We start from the raw sequence: 19,773 nt of genomic DNA on the forward strand, positions 1-19,773 counted from the left end.
GTTTTCCCCCATTCTGATATCCCCGTTTCAATTTATTTCTTCTTTAAATCTGTTATTTTGGTAAGGCAAACACGGTTCTTCATACTACAGTAGTACTAACGAGCCTTACCCGCTGACATTTCTTTGAAAAGGTTATGTATAAATGGGTTATGTATAAAATGGGAAATGCACTCATTATAGAGAGGAAGAATCTAATATGCTATTATGTAGTTTGACACACAAAAGTACAGTGAAAACTAAGTATGTTCTGTCTGTAAAATAATTGTTAAGAATCTCATATTTTAACTTTTTTTTTTTTTACAAATTAACAACTACATATGAACCCAGATAACATGTATGGGCACTTACCATACTTTAAATTAAAGTAAAATTAAAGGACATGTAAAATAAATCGTTACAGGGATTTTCTAACTAGCACTACAGACGCATTTTACATACTAGGTTTATGAGAATGTAATTTTTTTCTTGATATTTGGTCATAAACCAAAGTACCGTTGATTGTGCTAGGTTTCTAGCACCATAATTGCAAGAGGAAAAGTCAGGGCATAACCACACCGATTCATCATCTGTGGACCATAAATGTCCATACAAAATTGCATGGTGATCCAAAGTTGTTGAGATATTTGTGTCTGGACCAAAGTGGTGGACCAACTGACTGACAGACCAACATTGCCATCCCTAGAGCCATGGCTAGCCAAAAAAAAAAAAAAAAAGAAAAAAAAGTGGGATGTTAAACTAACTTAATGACTAAAACTTTACCCAAAGAGTAGACAAACTGAGCTACAACCAATGAAAGAAAAAAGATTTTTTTTAAAAAGTCGAATCTGGACTAACTTTGTAGTGGTCAATCAACACATATAGTGGTCAGAACTCTTTTCCAATTATTCAGCGTCAGTTTCAGAGCTAATTTCCTCTGTAGACCTGCCCAACCGGCCAGTTAGTGCAGAACTAGGACCAATAGGTTGAAGGGCAGCCCTGCCGGCTCCTGACTAAAACTGTGCATATTAGCAGCAATTTTTCCTAGGATGGTCAAGGATCTGGTTTGTCATTTGAAGGCACCCCTCAAAGAGTTGCTATATCCAAACTTAATAAGAACACACATCTTCTCACTTACCTTTTGTGGCATCCAGCCATACAGATGAGATTGGTTTTTGTCTGCAATGGATTTACGATATCTGTTTCTGAAATTTCTACTATCAACCCAATACAGCTGAGGTAAATGGAGTTTTCTTTGTGGTGCTCACAGCATTAAAAAATACTTTCAGTCAAGTTTGATTATCCCAAATATCCTTTATAGGTAGGTTAGTAAAGCAAGACCCATTTTTCTATCCTAAGACCATGAAGACGGTCCCTCTTCATGTCAAAATATGTCAAAAAGTCAAAATCTAGTTTTAAGACCTTTTAAAGGATATTGGGTTTACATGTCCCAATAATCCTCAATTAATGTTCATTCATATTGCTACACAGTAAACAAAGACCATGTTATATTCCAGGAATAAAGAACCCAATGCTCAGAGAGAGGGAGGGGCAGGGGTCTAATGGGGGCCAACCAGCTAAGTTTTGTCAAACTTTCTGGCTCAATTTTATTTGATTTTATTTTAAGATGTTGTAAATCTTCTACCAGTCTGTTGCGACAAGGGCAGTATTCTTCGCTGCTATCTGCGGGGCAGCAGCATGAGAGCCAGGGACATTAAGAAAATGATCAGGAAGGCTGGCTCTGTACTAGGGACTCCTCTGATAGTGAAGACAGACTGTTCACCTGGACTTTTATTTTATGACATTATCCATCACATCTGTTATATATAAGATTCATATTTTGATCATCTTTAAAGTAGTCTCTGTATATACTTTTATCATATGTATATACATTGTGTAAATCATTCAAGTATCAATATTTAGTACACTCAGAGTACACTAGTACTCTAAGACAATCATGCACTTCACTACCAACCTAACCTGCACTAATGTACAGTGTACTAACTGCACAGTGTATACTCAGCAAATAGTATATTATAGTTATGGTTATATCTCTAGTCACTATTATTCTGTTTAGTTTTTGTATATAATTTAGCCTATCTATCTATCTATCTATCTATCTATCTATCTATCTATCTATCTATCTATCTAATCTTATTTCTCTGCCGACATTGTGCCAGTAGGTGGCGGTAATGCGCCTGTAAACTGGCCAGTCAGCCTCCAGAAGAAGACTTCCTCCTCCTCACTAAAGGGAGGGTTGTGGTAAAAACACTGGTGGAGAAATGCCAGGAGGACGTTCATTCTCTCCCTGTGATTAAACGCATAGATTCAACCGCCATAAAAATAATAAGAGGAAACGCATAGATTTGTTTCGGGTGAGGGTTAGTGCAGGCAAAATGTCGTCTTGGGCGAAATCATCTTCAGCTGCACGGCGGCCACCGGCGAACCCAAACGGAAGGTAAGCGGAGCGGTTCGCTGTAGCAAGTTTAGCATTAGCAGCTAACAGTTGCAGCCACAGCACAAAGCTAGAAGGGAGGGGGGTTACCAACCGCTGTCTTCCTTGTATCAATGTACGTTAGTAGAGGTTAGTTATATTTGACAAGATACTTGAAAAACTCCTTATTGTGTTGTGCAGTGCGCAGCAACTGCGGTTGTTCCGGAGAACAGCGCCTTACCCCACCAGAGAGGAGAGGACCGAGGACCTGAAGGATGCTCTGGACAGGTAGCAGCATTAACGTTACACTCCTCTAACTCAAAGTGTTTGTGTGTTAGTAAATGGACATTACATGGATCACAATCCCGTTGCATCTGGAAGGCTTTATGTTTGAGTTTCAAGCTTCAAGTTTAAGTGGACACCTTTTGACGTTTGTTTCATGCCATTTATACCGAAGGAATAGCTCCAGTTTAAATTACTTTAATTTTACTGTTAAGTTTTATTCAGATTCATTTTAGGTTACATTTAGGATCATTTAGCACAACCTTCTGTAAAAGTGTAACTGTCTCAGAGGAAAGAAAAAAAATCCAAAGGCTAGCCAGTCCATTTGAAAATTTAGGTTGAAATAATAATAATACATTTATTTCTACTGCACTTTTAAATCATAGTGAAACTCAAAGTGCTACAGTTCTAATAACATAGAGAACACAACTAAAAGGGTTACGTGTATTACCATATTATGTTTAGGATATTTCATTATAACTTGTTACTTGTATCTAAAATAAAATAATGTGAATGTAACTGCTCTACTGTTCAATCACATCAGACAGATTTTAGTAAAACATTGATGCAACATTATTATATTTTCACAGTATGATTCTACTGTAGCTACTCTAAATGTGTATCTTAGTCAAGGTGATCTGCTATCCCCATACAAGAAACCTGAAAGGACCTTTTTGATTTGTGTAAACCAATAACTTGCCACTTTTGCTCTGCCCCATAATGAATTGGACAAAGTGTCCTATTCTTAAATCCCAGTCCGGTTTTGCAGCCACAGTACACCAACACAAGTGTTTTCATTTATTTTGTCTGGTAGTCTTGTCTTGGGTGTCACAGTGGTTGTTGCACCTGTTAAGTTGGAATAACTGACACCTCTGTGAATTCTCACTCAACCTTGACAAGCAAAGTATTTCAGCAGTTCACCTCTGAATCACCTTAAATGGTATTTCAAGAAAAAATAGGAATTGAAATGTTTGCAATACTAAGCAATTGATTGTGTATCGACCAAATTATCAGGCATGAGAATGCAACATCAAAAATAATGTATATTCATTTCTAGACCCAGGGCCTTTGAAGCACACTTTTGTTTTGGGGGTTTGAAAGAAGCTTCCTCCAGTTTTTCAGTTTTTCTAACATCTTGATAATATCAAGTCATCATGACCTTGTGAACAGAAGGCATAGAAATGCTTCCTTCATTAAACCATAAGAGTAAAAGAAACACCTGTCTCACCACTTTCCTTTCAGTTATGAAGAACTAGAGCAAATGCAAAACTACAGTGGAAGTGTGAAGTACGAGGGGTACAAGCATCAACCAAATGGTGAGACTCCTCACATTCATCACTAAAACACACTAACAAGTTCGCACCAGTCAAACTTGGTATGTTTTTTGTTTTTTTTTTGTTTTTTAATGTGGCTCACAGAAACCTTGCACACCAAGACTAATCCTATTAAAAATTCTCACAATGAAAATGCATGCCTTGTTAGTCCTCCGCTGCATTTTAAATCACATAAAACTTTTGTTCAATAGCTGATAACCTATTGCTTTAAGCTTCAGATATATCCTCTTAAGTTATGGTGTGTCAAATATACAGTTTACAGGAAAGTTAAATGGTAAAGTTGTAATCCTTACAATTTCGGTCCTGGTTCATTTGGGGATACCCGTGATTACCGTGGTAACGACAGGTGTAGTTTAACACTACAGTATGCACTTTTTGAGCAGCTACTTTGTCAGAAATACAGCAGAAGAGCAGGTCGGTCATAATGGCCACTGTGACATGATCCAATGCTGCACATGGCATGAATAGTTTTCCACACAACAGCAATGCCACAGTAAAGTTGGTTATCTTGCTGAGGACTTGGGAGATGTGCAGCCTGTCACCTGCAGCTCTTGATCTTACATCCCACTTTGGCTGCTCCTTCTTATTTCATTGCTCTCTTGCAAAAGAAAAAGTGATCCGCTGATGAACAAATGCCAAAAATGGCTGTTATCTTGCTTTGTACACATTTTTAATAACCAATCATAGTCAGAGCTAACTGCTATGACAATTACGTTACATTTGCTGTGCTGCTTCACAATAAAACCACCCTATGTGTAGCTAGTTGAATGCTTTTAATGTTAAGAAGTGTCAGTAGGAAATGTTTGGTTTGCATTAGCAGTAACTTAACTCAACGCTGATGTGGCTGTAGGAGAGTCACTAGTAAACAGTGACTGTTACGAATAAGATATAATTTCACCAGATTGGTGAAATCCCATTACTCTCACTGCCAGAAGGGGCAGACTAAAGTCCTGCACTCCAACTTTAAGGATTATAATGTTAAAATGTCATTTTATTGTGATTAGTGCTCCAGCCCATGTAGATGTACTGCTGATTGCAAATTCACCAAAAATCTGCTCTTATTTATCTACCTGCATATTTCCCTCTCCTGTCCCCACTCTTTCTCCCTGTACCTCTCCTTCATTCTCTCCCATCTCTTTCACCATCCTCAAACCTCCAGCCAAACCAGAGGGGACTCCAGCAGACAGACGTAAAGCCATGTATCAGAAGTTCTACAGACAGGTGCAGGAGGAGAAGAAGCCGGCTGACTGCGTGGTCCTCTCTGTCACCAACCAGTGCCTGTGAGTACTTTTGACAAAAATCTAAACCACTAGCAGTTAAGGTGAAAATTTGGGTGACTTCTACATACAAGGATTGATAGGATTGACTGGAGGGGTCAGCCAAGAGCATTTGTTTCATTAATTTAGGGCCTGGCTGGATGACTTTCCCCCGTGCTGACCCGATCCTCTGGTTTTACTAGCATTTATGATGGATGGAGGCTTCAAGCACCACTAAGTGCTTGTTGTCCTGAATTGAGATATCTCATCTGATTGTTCTGATAATTACAAATATGTGTTCAGATTTAGGCAAGGCTTAGATACCATCAATATATAACAGACCTGCCAACCTATACACATTTTGTGTAGCAGGTATGCATTTTGACATCATACGCTGGTATGATTTGTCACTCTAAAGTACGCAAAAAGCTGGTGAGGTCTGCGAGGTCAATTGTGCACATGCAGTACTGAAGTCTAACAGCAAGAGGCAGCAGCGTCTAGTCTGCCAAAAAGCAAAAGAAGAAGAAGAGTTCAACCAATCACAGCATCAGATTCATTCCCCTGTCTTCACCCAAATATCAAGCGGGGATGATCCTGATTGACAAACGTGTAATGTCATTTCAAGAGACTGCAAATCGACAGCAACACGAGATCGATTTTATCTCTCTCGTTCCCCCTCCTCACTCTGGCTGGCTGGTTCCTCAAGTGAGGATGGTTCTGTTAACTCCTTTACAAAGGAAACAGGACTGGGGTGGACGTGAAAAGGTGAAATTGTGAATTGAGTTAACTTAACGCAGACCTGCCAATAACTAATAACGTAATTTGCAAGCTAGCTTTCTTGTTCACCAGGTATTTAAGTTGACAAAGTAACATTAAGTTATATTGTCTGTGTGTCGCAGATTGTTAAACTTGACTTTTCACGTTGCAGCCAAACCCGTAGCCATAATGAGAGGAGCAGGATGAAAAAAAACAAGTGCATGTGCCACAGAAATAACGTTACCTAGAAAGTTACCGGGAGGTGTGTATCATCATGTCATTATAGCCTACCTATAATGAGAAGAGTTGTATTAACCAGCTCTTGTCACCATAGCCCCAAAATAGGCTGGTTTGGGTTTTACAGCTACATTTTCATTGTCTTTTTAAATTAGCTGAAAATCATATTTTCAAAAATCACATTGGCTTAAAGTTTGATTACTGTGGAGATGTAAACAATAGAAACTATATAAATGCAGCAGTAGTGGTAGTTTGGTGTGTAGTAGTGAAATTGTGTTCATTGGTAAGCTGTGTTTAGGTGAAAGACAAATGGACAAACAGACATAAGTGACAAACTAACAGTTGACATCTACAGATATTTTTGTAAACAATTTGTTAATGTTATCAAGAATTTTCATATCAATGCATCCCTCACTTTTTTGTTCTGTCTGCTGCATGCATGCAAATGTTGTACAATGATCCATTGTGTGAACAGCAGTGATTTGCATCTGACACATCTAGTGGTCTGCTACTCAAACAACTGGTCTGGGGTTTGCAGGTCTGATATAATGAGTTGTGTTGACAAGATCATCCCTGACACAGTGAGGCCCTTCCTCAGTTGTGATGCACACCAATGTGCAATAAACTACAAAAAGATCCTCCCATCGAACATCGTACGCTGTTATGTAAATGTGCCACTCCCAAAACTTGAATTCATCACCAGGGTTACCACACGTTCTGGAAAACGTGGTTAACAGTCGGCCAATTTTCCAGTCATGGAAAATAAGAGAAAGTAAAATGTCCTGGAAAATTATTTCAACATTTTCCTATTTTCCTTTAGCTGAGAATGAACTACTAGGGTATCTATCATAGCTCCCCAAAACAGATAACATTGCAATCTGAAAGGGCTTAATTATATTCATAATCATATTAACATTCAAATGGTAGTTTATGGCCAGAGTATTTTAAATAGGCTGCTCTCGGTTATGTTGTGGAAACACTGTGAACGCACCCCCAAGTCACATCACATGATGACTTTACAACTTAAGTGGCCGAAACTCTGAATAATGTAAGTTACATTATCCTTCAAATGTAAATATTAGTCACTGCTGCTGGTAGTTTTTATTAGGTGTATAGATTAATGTTGCTTTCTTCCCAACTTATTTTAAACAGCTGAATAATGTGAAATTGGTTAGCATGTTTGTTTCAGTTGCTAAAGTTGACGTGCTTGCTAGTTTGTTTTGCCTGCAAAGGTTTGAGGTTTGTGATTCAACTTTGGCTAGGAGCAATGGTTTCAAATGTGTGTTGGGCATTGTTGAGAGAGTTGGATAATAATTAATGGGAAGTCAGGGTCAAAACAATGAATAGGAGCCCACCTATATGTGAGTCAAACACCAACTTAATACTGGATAACGGCACTTGTTTACTTTGCTAGCGTTGTCTCTTATAAAATGTCATCACTTCCATATGGAACCCTATAGTGTACTGTATCAGGTTTCATTTAAGGTATTGCATTTGATATTTATTTAGCTCTGCTCCCACAGGTCTTAGTCAAATCTGCAGGCTCTCGGTCTTCTGCAGCTGATTTCATTGTTTTAATCTGAAAGGTTTGTTCATGTTATACTTGTTGTAACTCTTACATCCAAATTTACATTCATACTTGGGCCACTGAGAATCTGTGGATTGTACCGCCACATGTACATTTTTCGGATGTGATCTTTAAGGATAAGATATTCTATATTGATGAAATTCTATATTTTTGTTAATGTCAACAAATCCCATGAAAAGACCAAAACCAACAATGATGAATGAAAGTAACTGTTGAAGATAACCAGTTGATCTTGTGTGTACGTGCATTTGACAGCACCACTCCCAGTGACTTATAAGTATGCAAAGCTCTAAAGTTAGGTGAGAGTCTTCATGATCACTCATCATGACAAAGACACAAAGACAACAAGGCCTAGGTTATCCTTTTACAATAGTGTTGAATGATTGTGTCGCATTATGTTTGATTTATGATGACTGACGGGCAGATCCCCGGTTCTCTCCTCCCGGCAGCAATGTCATTGTTCTTAAATGTCTTTAAAGCTGTTTGAGACTACATGAAGTTTATTTTAATACTCCGCACATATTGCTCCCGTTATCCATAGAGCATATTTTACAGTAGAAAGATACTGATAAAAAGCATTTCTACAAACACCAGATTCAAATTTTACTCATTTCATTTAATATGCGTTTTTATTACTGCACCAAAATTGTCTGAAAAGCCACATTTCTATGTGCCATTCAAGCTCACCTGTGAAGAAAGTAGGAACATTATGAGCTGTTAGCACAGTGACTTTACAACCTCTATCATAAAATGTTCTTTATCCATGACTAAATTCATAACATAATCAATTTTATTTTTCTTTATGCGTTCTAAGAATATGCAAGCTAGGCTATAATGTAATGCAGTTTTAAATAAGAAACTGATTTGTTTGCACCTGTGTCAAACACACACACCTTTCCACAAAAGCTTCAAAGTTCTTTAATACACTCCATTAAATAACTCCCATTTACTGTACATATCAAATATAACTTGGATAACACATTCTCACAAAACAACATAATATCATACTTTTAAAAAGGCTGCTATTGTTACATACTTTACTATATACTACTTGTTACATATAGTTACATACTAGTGACATGCTACACACAAAAGCATTTTTCATGATGAATAAAAATTTTCGCTGTTTGTGAAGATTCTCAGTCATTCCGGTCCTGGTTGTCCAAGGAGGGTTGGATCGAGAGCAACTGAACTTCCTGGTTGTAGATACTTGAAGACGTTTTGCCTCTCATCCAAAGGGCTTCTTCAGTTCTGACAGGTGGGGAGCCCCAGCTATTTAACCTCTGTGGGGTCGTTATCAAGGTCATTGATACCGCTTGGTTCATTAGTGCTCCTGGCTGTTGTAACGACAAGTGTAAACGAAAGTCGTTGGAGTTGTCACATTAGGCCAAATGTGAATGGTTGTTAAGTCTCCTAGGAAAAGATGAAAGGACAGCATTGTAGGTGGGGGGTAAGTGGTGTCATAGACTTCTTCCCCTGTTGAGGGATGGTTTCTCTACTTTGACGTAGACCGCTTCCTTCACTCCTCTTTCAAACCGTCTGTCCTCCCTATCCTAAATATGCATGTTGTCTTCAAAAAAGTGTCCCTTATCTTTCAGGTGTAGGTAAACTGCTGAGTCTTGACATGAAGAGCTGGCCCTTCTGTGTTGAGCCATGCGTTTTGTTAAATGGTTGTTTAGTTTCCCCAATATAAAAGTCTGTGAATTCTTCATTGCATTGGTATGCCTACACTTGGTGGCTTTTCTTGTGTTTGGGTGTGTGGTCTTTTGGTTAGACTGTCTGTTGAAAATCCTCCTGAGTTTATCAGATACTCCAGACACGAAAGGAATGATGATGTTTATTCTTCTTCTCATCACCACCTGCGGGGTTGTTGTTCTTCTTGGAGCTTGTGGCTGTTTTTACAAAGGTCTAGTTGGGGTATCCACAAGCTTCTTGGGCCTGGGCACTTGGTACATTATCAACTTGGTGGTGCACGGTTCTGATAACTCCTAGCTTATGCTCCAGTAGGGGTGCAACAGGTCATAGTTGATCCCTGATCCGTACAGATCGCCCCCCATGGTTCGGCACGCATGTGAACCGCGGATTAATTGCAAAATTTAATATCTCATTTAAAATAAAGTAAACAAACTGCTGTAAGTACAAGTCATAGACAGACAGCGCGTCGCTGACAGGGATTTTGAAGAGCAACAACCAAACCAGCATTTAACAGGTCCATAGTGACATCTGCAGCTTTGTTTACACACTGTTTAATGTGCTGCAGCTGAGCAGCTAATTAGCTACGTAGCTGCTAACTGATGTTAGCGGTGCAATTTTCCCCGGTTAATGTTTGTTTGGTGGCTCATTGAACAAACTAAACTGCAGTACAAGATGTGTGTTCATGTTTGTAAGTTATGAAGTTTTGATGATGTGGACACAGGCTGTTGTTTCAATCACTAATGTTACCATGTTTAAAGGAAGAAGGTATCATGCTTCATATTGTAATTTAATTTACCAATTTAGCTTTTTTTTAATATTTTATTTAAATATTGGACATCTTGAATGTTGTTTTCATCTAAGACCATGGGCAAAAGTTCCATGCTGTAAGTGTTTTACAGAATATATGGAATACAAAGTTTTGTCCCACCCCCCCCCTTTTTTTTTTTTTTTTGTTTTGCTGATCTGAAAAATGATCCGATCCGTGACCCGATCCGAACCGTGACTTTTGTGACCCGTCGCACCCCTAGTGGTGACAGTCAAACAGTAAGTATTGGTCTGTGTGTGCGGGTTTCCTGTATACTCCAATGTGGAAGCTCCTGTCCTCTTCATTATTTACAGCACAGTCTAAAAAGGCCAAGCTGTTGTTCCTGACATCCTCTCGTGTGAACTTGATGTTACTGTCCACTTAGTTAATGTGTTCTGTGAAGGCTTGTACCTCCTGGGTTTTAATTTTGACCCATGTGTCGTCTACATATCTAAACCAGTGGCTCAGTGTTGTTACTGTCTTATTCACTGTTGTCTTTCTCAACATTTTGCTAATGGTTGAGCAGTGGATGCTGTATTCGCCTCATAAATCGACACCATTAAATCGATCTGCCCTCACCTAATTTGATTACAATTGTTTACAAAGACTGCTCTGTAATGTTGATACTGCGTCATCATATGTTAAAAGTAATAGTATAAATACATAAAACATTTACACTCACTACACAATGCAACCTCAAAAAGTAATTAATGCACGACGTACTCGTACAAAAATGGCAACCATGAAGTTTGACAAATACAGCATCTGTGTCTGCATTTATGTTAACTTTCTGGTCAGTAGCTAACTAACCAGTAGACTAACACTGAAGTGACAAAAGCGTTAACGTTTGCTACTAAACTACTATTTATGTTACCTAGTGCACGGGCCAGTGCTTGTTATTAGCATGCAACCAAGCATTTATTATCTAAACAAAATGGATGTAACTTATCAGTGCCAGAGCATGCTTATAGACTATTTATTTTATTCTTTAGGTCAGAAATTGTGTATGTCACAGGGCTCTATCCACTGGGATTATAAATACAGGCAACGTTTGTGGTAAATTCAACAATATAGGTGTACATATTAGGTAAATGTTTCATTTTTTTCTTTTTTTTAAGTCTTCTTCAGCTGTGCAAGAAAAACTGCTTGGTCCCATCTTATTGCTATGTACTTGTTCTCAGCTGTTTAGTTGGGATTTAGAATATAGATATAACAGCATGACCGACATTAATACGTAGTATAAACGGCACTCATTTTTGCACAATACATTCATTCAAAAGAAACTTTTCAGCATAGTAACTCATGAGTAGCTAATGACTTATACTCACTGTTGTGTACCATGGTCTGCAATTGTAGTTGCAACGTCAATGTCAAATGTATATTGCAGATGTTATGGAATACTCCTTCTGAAAACCTAGTTTGAATATCACATAGATTTAAATGGTGACTCAGTTTTGCTGTGGAAAAAAAGGTCTAGGCAAACTTCTTTAACCACTCTTTCAACAAAAGAAAATTGTCCTTTTGTCATTTTATTGGTAGTACATTTTCGGTACAATATGGCTATCACTTGCAGCTATGCTTGCCTACATTGGCCACTGCGGACAGACAAACTGCTAACTGTGGTAGTGGCAAACGGGGCTTTTTATTTAGCCACACTACTCCTCATATAGGTTTGCCTACTTCTAGTTAGTGGATGACTTCCTATTTTTTGCCAGAATTAGTATCTTTGACTCTAAAAAAGTTTTTTTCCTGTGTGATTGCTGAATGTTGGAGCAAGGTGTAAGTCTAGGAAAAAGCTCCTGCTCAGTCATGGGACTGATATAAAAATATTAAAAAACGCAACATTTACCATTGACGCTTTACTGCCCGTTCACACATACAGACTCAAACACTAGAGGCGCAACATGTTGCCATTGCTATTGGAACCTCCAAATACCAGCCTGGCACCAACTCCAGTGGTTGAAGACTCAAAAGTGCACACTGCCAACAGCTGTTTATAACAGTGTTAAGTTTTTTGGTGTTTTCCTTTGACAGGACGACAATTCTTTGAAAAACTTACACAGCTTCACCAGAGGAATACGACTCTCTGTTTTACCTTATTTATAACCTAAACACATGCAACACTTACGACTCCTTGCCAATTAAGGTGCATACACTCTCTTACATTCTCAGAGATTTGATTTCGGTTTATCTTTCTGCCAGCTGAGTCACCTAATATAGAGATGTCACGTTAACAAAGTGTTTCTCTTCCTCTCAAAGGGATTACCCCAAATCGCTAGGCCAGTGCTTGCAGGAGCGTGGCCTATCAGTGGAAATGCTCTACCTTCAGGCGGAGTCAGGCCTGACCCGGGCCCTGCAGGATGTGCGAGCAGACGGCTCCCCGTTATGTATTCTGGTGGAGCACACAAACGTAGCTCTGTCCTCCTGCACTGTTATCATATTCTCAGAATCCCTCAAAAGTAAGTCCCTACCCCTCATTCCTTCAAACTTAGCCAAACCACCGCAGTTAAAACCCTCCATCCCTTTTCTAGGCTCACTTCTACTGATGGTGTAGTGACGATGTTCATTTTTAAAATCTACCAACATCCAAAATGAAATAAAAACAAGACATACTTCCATTAAATACCCCAACATGCACACTTCAAATGCTTTAATTCTGCACTCAGCAGTTGTAACAAACCTACACAATATTCATTCAGTTTATACATCAGTGGCAGTCAGCAGATCCTCCACTAGCTGCTACTGGTATACACTTGAACACTGAATAAAACAACTGAATAAAATCTAAAAGTAGCCAAATTAGTGTGTAAAAAGAAAAATAAATTTTGTTACAACTTAGGGTTTTTTTTGTTGCTCATGCCATTGGTTTTACCAGTTATGATAACACTGTACTCACCATAGTAATTGCTGAGATCTCAGAACTACGGCTACAATGGGGCAAGAAATACAAATGGCTAGATAAGTTCTAAATGACCCACCAGGTCAAACTTAATTGGAAGAGAAAATAAGGCTTCCTGGTTCAAGCTTCCGTATTTGCCATAGAAGGGCACATTCATGTCTTTTTGTGAAATCAGGAATTACTAGTGGTCACCAGTCGATCAGACAGTGATTTTTATCAAGACCAGTTATCCTAAATGTCATGTTTCATATTGAAATACAGTTGAGTAAAGACTTGAGATGTTTTCATAACCAATAGAACTGATGGCCCGAGGTACAAAATTTAAACCCATGTTGAAATAAATCCTAGTTTTTTGATTTGACTCAGTTTGGAATACTAGAACAATTCACTATATCTACAACCTGATCTTCATACAACTGATCAAAAAATCGACAAATAGCGTGCAGAACTATATTTCCCCTGTGCTTTTTTCTATATTTATAATAAAAACAATTTCTGAATTTCTGCACTGAGTGTGCAGAAATCATTAAGCAACCTGTCTGATTTAAGATACCCCACAAAAACTGATCTTTTTTTTTAAAATAGCACAGCATGCACAGACAAATCTGCATAATTCAAATGTCAAATCTACACAATATAAAATAAGAACATCAAAACTGTGCAGAGTGATGTAATTTTTCAATGATGTTACACTGTGTAGCTCACAACAGAAACATGAAAAGCAAAAGATGCCCTAAAAATACACTTTTTGGTCTACACCACCAGAATAAAATTAATCAATGTATGTCTTTAAAGCTAATATTAAAAAATGAAATTATTCATTGCACCAGAAATAAATACAGATCAAATCATCTAAAGTTAAATCATTGCTCATAAAATATGTCCATCAACATAATGCAACACATTTTTAAGTTACTGATAAACGCACACCTCTATCCAAACTGCATGCCACTCATCGCCCCTCTTTTTCCAACAAACCACAACTCATACTCAAAATACCTTCTCAAAAGTACTACCTACCGAAGTACCAAATATCAGCATGACACAAATAGTCTTTAAGAACCCAATTCATTTTTACTGCAAATTTCTACGGCTTTGGCTCATTTTATTTTACTTTCTCCCCCTCCAGTCCCTTGACACCACAACTCTAACTCTCCCATTTCGCCCCCAGTCCATCGCAACATGCCCAAAGACCAGGCCATGGACTTTGTTGCAGCAGAGTACAGTCGTGGACTCGTCAAAGAACGCCCGTCAAGGGATCCCGCAGACATCGCAGCACAGGCATCACAGCTGCTGGATGATTTTCTGGATCGAGAAAAGATTGAGCGCCACAGTGTTCCTTCCGAAACCCGTCAGCTCCTCATGCTGTTGACCGAGGGGGTGCATCTTTACCCCGAGGAGCTGGAAACCATCTCAGAGTACGTCCGTTCCCGGCAGGTGCATGCACAAGGTAGGACACTCATCACGCTGTAGTACCTACACTATCTAGGACTGGTGCTGTGTCAATATTACCGATTGGACCTTTAACTCCTTATCGTCCCCTGTTCTTTCCTTCTCTTTGGGTCATGCCTTTCCTGTCTACTGTGGTTCTTCCTCTCTCTCCAGCCTCCAACACTGAGGGGGAGAGGGGGAACATGTTACCTCCAGGACTGGGGAAACCACCTCCTCTGCTCCCTACTCCACCCGGGCCCCCTCAGCCCCAGCCTGCAACCGGAGCAGGGGGACCCATGGGGAACCACTCACCACCTCCACCTGTTCCTCTTTTGCCTTCACCAGGTTAGACTGCAGACTTGACTACTTACTTGACTTTTTAAAGGGTATTTTTAAATTTGTGTTCATTTCAAGGGTGTAAAAACCATATACCCTGCTACCACATTTTTAAAAATTCAAACTTTGTCCTCCTTGTTTTAAGAGAAAATGATGTTAATTTTGTATTCAGGCACACTTGAGGTGTTGATGTTGACATGGAATGGTTCCATCTCATCATGATGTCCTCTAAGTAAAAGAGTAATGTTTTTCACCCAGATCTGTTTTGTGTCACTTTTTTTTTTTTTTTTTTTTAGGTTCGTATCCCAAAACAAAACCTCCCCCATTGCTGTCCTTGCATCGGCCTCCTGGTCCATCACTAGGGCCCCCATCGTCACGGGGCCCACCTTCCTCACACAGTCCTTACGGCGCCCCTGGCTTGCCTCGTGGGCCCCTTCTCCACCATGCGCCTCCATACCACCCAAGCCCCAGGGGCCCCCATGGGACTAGAGGAGCCCCTCCCTCTCTGAAGAGTTCTCGCCCTCCACTTTTATCTGCGCCAGGTGCATATAATATCATAATCATTTTTTTCTTCACCTTTGTCTTGACAATTTCAGTCCTTTTTATTAAATGTATATGGCTCTCAAAGATTGTAATTCTGAATTTGTATATAGAAACATTGAATTAAAACAGAGCACTTAGATATAAACAAACAATACAATTTAATTTAACCTTGTTGTATAACATTCTTTTGTCTTTTTTTTCCCTCTTCTCCTCTCCCCTCCCCGCTCTCTTTCTGCTCAGGTGGCCCTCTTCCACGACCGAGTGGCCCCCGACACTAAGAAAAGACTAAGATATACACACACACACACACACACAGGCTACCAGTGCCAGCACTGTACTCTTGAGCAAAAGACTCCTGGCCACTGCGTAGGATTCCTGTTTGGGCAATTTGACCTTTTTTAAATAAAAGTAGTAAATCAGTTTCCGTTGGATGGAAAAGATGGGTCATGTCAGATATTATTATCTGAGGTTTATTATTGTGGATGGATTGACAGAGAATGGCAGTATTCTAGTGACTCGTCATGTATTTTTTTTGAAGATCCTTCTGTCATCATGGTTAATTTTTTCTGTGTATAGTGCACTGGTCTCATCCAGAGGCATCCCATTAAAAAAAAACAAACAAACAAAACAAAAAAAAAACAATTTTGGTCGGGGTCACATTGACAAGCTATACAGGATAAACACTTAACATCTAACTTGTTTAGCTGAATGCACAAAAACCCTTGCCACCAGTGGGCAGCTGGTTCATATGGAAGGAAACAAAAGGTGAGAGGTATTGGTGGTCACATGAAGGTAATAAGACTTTTACTTGTCTCTTGAAAATACTGAAGAGGTCTCAGTAGCTTACTTGCTGTGGACAGTGTTTCAAGACAGTACTTAAAAGCACTTCTCAAAGGTTCTTGAGACAATTTCAACAACTGATGAAAGACATTACAAGCTGATCTCTGGGTTTGAATTTTATTTTTATTTATTTTTGTCTTAGGTGCACAACTTTTGGCTCCTTTTCACGACAAGTCAACAAATCTTCATAATTTATTACTTCACTTCAGGTGTGTTGTCTTAGTAAACACACTAACAGTGTTTTTCCTGAGAATGCTTTTGATGCGTTGTCAAGTGAACTTGGTGACAATATGCAGTACAGCACCTTGGCAGTGAAAGCATAGTCCCTCTGACAGCATTTTGACTTTTTTGTAGGCTTTGTTTGGTCATCCAGAATAAAAACGGACCATATTGTGTTTCATCAAAGCAAAGGAGGCAACCCCCGGCCACTGCAGTAAGGTCACATAATTCTATCTCTGGGGTCAAAGTGGGGGGTGAGAACCATGTCATCTCTTTGTATGCAGATGACATTATTTTGTTTCTTACCAACTTAGTCACTCGTGCCTGCCCTTATGGACCTCTTGTCAAAGTATAATGTGATTTCTGGGTAAAAGGTTAATGTACAAAGAAATTTTTCTAGCTGAAAAGATTTCAAGGAACAATTTTCCCTTTTTCAGTGGAATACTCATTTCATAACATATTTAGGTTTAAAGATTCCTAATCAACTAGACAAAATATTCTCACTAAATCATGACTTATTGCTTAAAAAGGTGGACAAGGACGTGGATAGATGGATGCAGTTGCCAATTTCTTTGATTGGGTGAGTGAACTGTATTAAAATCACTGTCCTACCAAAATTTCTTTACTTTTTTCAAACCCTCCCCATATCTATACATAAGAATTTCTTCAAGAAACTGCAAAGGATGGCATCTACATTCATCTAGAGGAGGAAAGTTCCTAGATTTAAAATCAAAACCCTTTACAATACCCCTCAGTGTGGAGGATTGAAGCTCCTTGATTTCAGTTGTATTACTGGGCTGCTCAGTCCAGAGTAATATGGCTCTGGCAGACAGAGCGAGTTAACTCCCCTGCTTGCAAACAAAGAGAGCAGTGCCACACATCAGCTGTGCCACTGGCCAGCATTCCTTTTATTAAGTCATACTATACTCTGAAGAATGGTACTGATAATCCATTTATTAAACATACATCCAGAATCTGGTCTGCCATTCAGACACATATTTATAGTGTTATTGTACTTCACAGTAGTTCACAGTAATATTCCCTTCCACACCAACTCTGCTTTATCAAATGTACTCAGAGATGACATAACCAAGATGTGGCATGATCAGGGAATTAAGAACTTTGGGGACCTTTACAAGAATAACATACCTACTGTCATTTGAACAGTTATGTAGAGCCTTCCACCTCTCAACTACTCATCTCTTATAATATTTACAGGTCAGGCAGTACATTTAAGAGAGGAAACTCCACTCCTCTAAAGCCCCTCCCAATTGATGAAATTCTAAAAGATATCAAACACCCCAGAGGCATTTTGTCGTTAAATTATAACAGAAGTTTGGCCTTCATAGAGACTGAACCCCTAAACACTAGGGCCAAATGGGAGCAAGACCTGGACTGTCCTTTTGAAGACAGTAAATGGGAATTAATATGTGAGGAGGCACTACACTTTTCATATAACAGCCACCATAAGCTTTTGCAGTTCAACATTATCCACATAACCTATTTTACACCAGAAAGACTCCATAGGATAAATTAATCAACTTCAGATCTTTGCCAACATGCAAAACAGAGACAGGTAACCTTATTCACATGTTCTGGAAATGTAATAAATTAAAACATTATCGGGGTTCAATATTGGAGATTCTTAAAGAGATTGTTGAGTTTTAGATCCCCTGTTCACCTAAACTAGCCTTACTAGGTGACATATCTGACATCCCTCTTAACAAAAGAAACAAGGTGCAGTTTATCGAACTGGCCATGATTGCTGGTAATAAATGTTTTGCTTTGTTATGGCAAAGTGCAGATCCCCCATCCCTTGTCCATATGTAGCTTAAAGAAATTTCCTCGTACATGACATCAGAAAAAATGACGTTCAATCACAAAGGAAAACCACACATCTGTTAAATGCTGGTCTGCTTTTAGAAGCTACATGGGAAATATTTCACAGTCTGTTGTTGGTCGATGATGAGATATGTTTGACATATGCACACGTGCATCTGTGTAGATGTGTATAGTTGAATTTATATGTACTAATGTGTGTAAATTTTATGTTTATTTCACCAAATGTACCCTGACCCCCAACCCCCCATACCATTGCTTTGCCCTTGTCTGGGGGTGGGGGGGACTGGTCTTGTGGGATTATTACTTTATTATTTTATCTTTGATATTTCAATTCTGTGTTTTCTCCTGTAGACTGTTCTGTGTTTGAGAAAAATTCAATAAATAAATTGTTAAAAAGCAATGAAGGCAGCTTGAAAGGCTCGCCAGCATAACCTAAAGGGATATGAATCTCTTAACATATTTTTCTTGTCAGCAAATTATGCAAAATCTAAGTGAGCTTTTCTTCACAGCAAGGTGTCTAATTTTGACAACTGCCGTCAGTACAGCACGTAAAGGAAAGCTCTGTAAAACGTCCTGCTAAGCAGAGTGCATTGTCATTAAAATCACTGCTTTTCAGCCTTTTACTTCAAGTTCTCAGTTGAAATTTCTCTCATGCAGTCATCCTCGTTCATCTTGAGCGGAGTCAGTGAGAATTTCTTCATGGATGTTTCCTGTTGTCATGTAACGAGATAATCACATTCACACTAATGTATTGTAATTCAGGGAAAAACTCGCAGGTTTAAAGCATAAACAGTTTTTATCATTTTTCTTGTTACAAAGCTTATTAAATGTTCTGTTTTGTTTTCCGGAACTTTTGAATACTCAGTGCTAGGAATTGTAGAATGCTCTGGTTTGCTTGTTAATAATCCTTTGCAATGTTTGGTGTGGCATTTGTGGAGTACAGACAATGCAGCGAGTCAGTTGTAAAGATATGCTCATATTTCCCAGATTACCCAGTGTACTCGGTTGTGAGAAATCCTCTTGAAATTCTTAAATGTGCTGCTAAGTGATTTCAGGATGTTACTTAATGCTGTGAGACAGTTTGGGAAGCATTACAGATCACGGATTACACACCAGCAACATGCCATTTGTAAGAAGAAATTTTTCTTTTACACATTTCCTGTTTTGTAGATAATGTCCTAACCCTAACCCTTTTTTAAAAAAGAAATATACAGTTTATAAATTGTAAATGTTCAACAACTTTTCGCTGTGGATTTGTCGAATGTTTTCTCTGATGTGCAGCAGTGTCCAACAGGTATGG

At 38.8% G+C, this 19,773-nt stretch overlaps 1 protein-coding gene across 1 annotated transcript; it reads left to right on the forward strand.

Moving 5' to 3' along the window:
• Nucleotides 1-2,195: 2,195 nt before the first annotated feature.
• On the forward strand, nucleotides 2,196-19,323 carry si:ch211-216l23.2 (uncharacterized protein LOC565061 homolog). The gene is made up of 9 exons (XM_042412413.1): nucleotides 2,196-2,434; nucleotides 2,612-2,698; nucleotides 3,935-4,008; nucleotides 5,186-5,306; nucleotides 12,623-12,822; nucleotides 14,434-14,712; nucleotides 14,868-15,038; nucleotides 15,326-15,571; nucleotides 15,813-19,323. Exons 1-9 carry the CDS (start codon nucleotides 2,373-2,375, stop codon nucleotides 15,848-15,850), a joined length of 1,278 nt encoding a protein of 425 aa, XP_042268347.1. The 5' UTR covers nucleotides 2,196-2,372; the 3' UTR covers nucleotides 15,851-19,323.
• Nucleotides 19,324-19,773: the final 450 nt, after the last annotated feature.

This window comes from Thunnus maccoyii, chromosome 5 (assembly GCF_910596095.1).
Source record: "Thunnus maccoyii chromosome 5, fThuMac1.1, whole genome shotgun sequence".
Taxonomy (NCBI): domain Eukaryota; kingdom Metazoa; phylum Chordata; class Actinopteri; order Scombriformes; family Scombridae; genus Thunnus; species Thunnus maccoyii.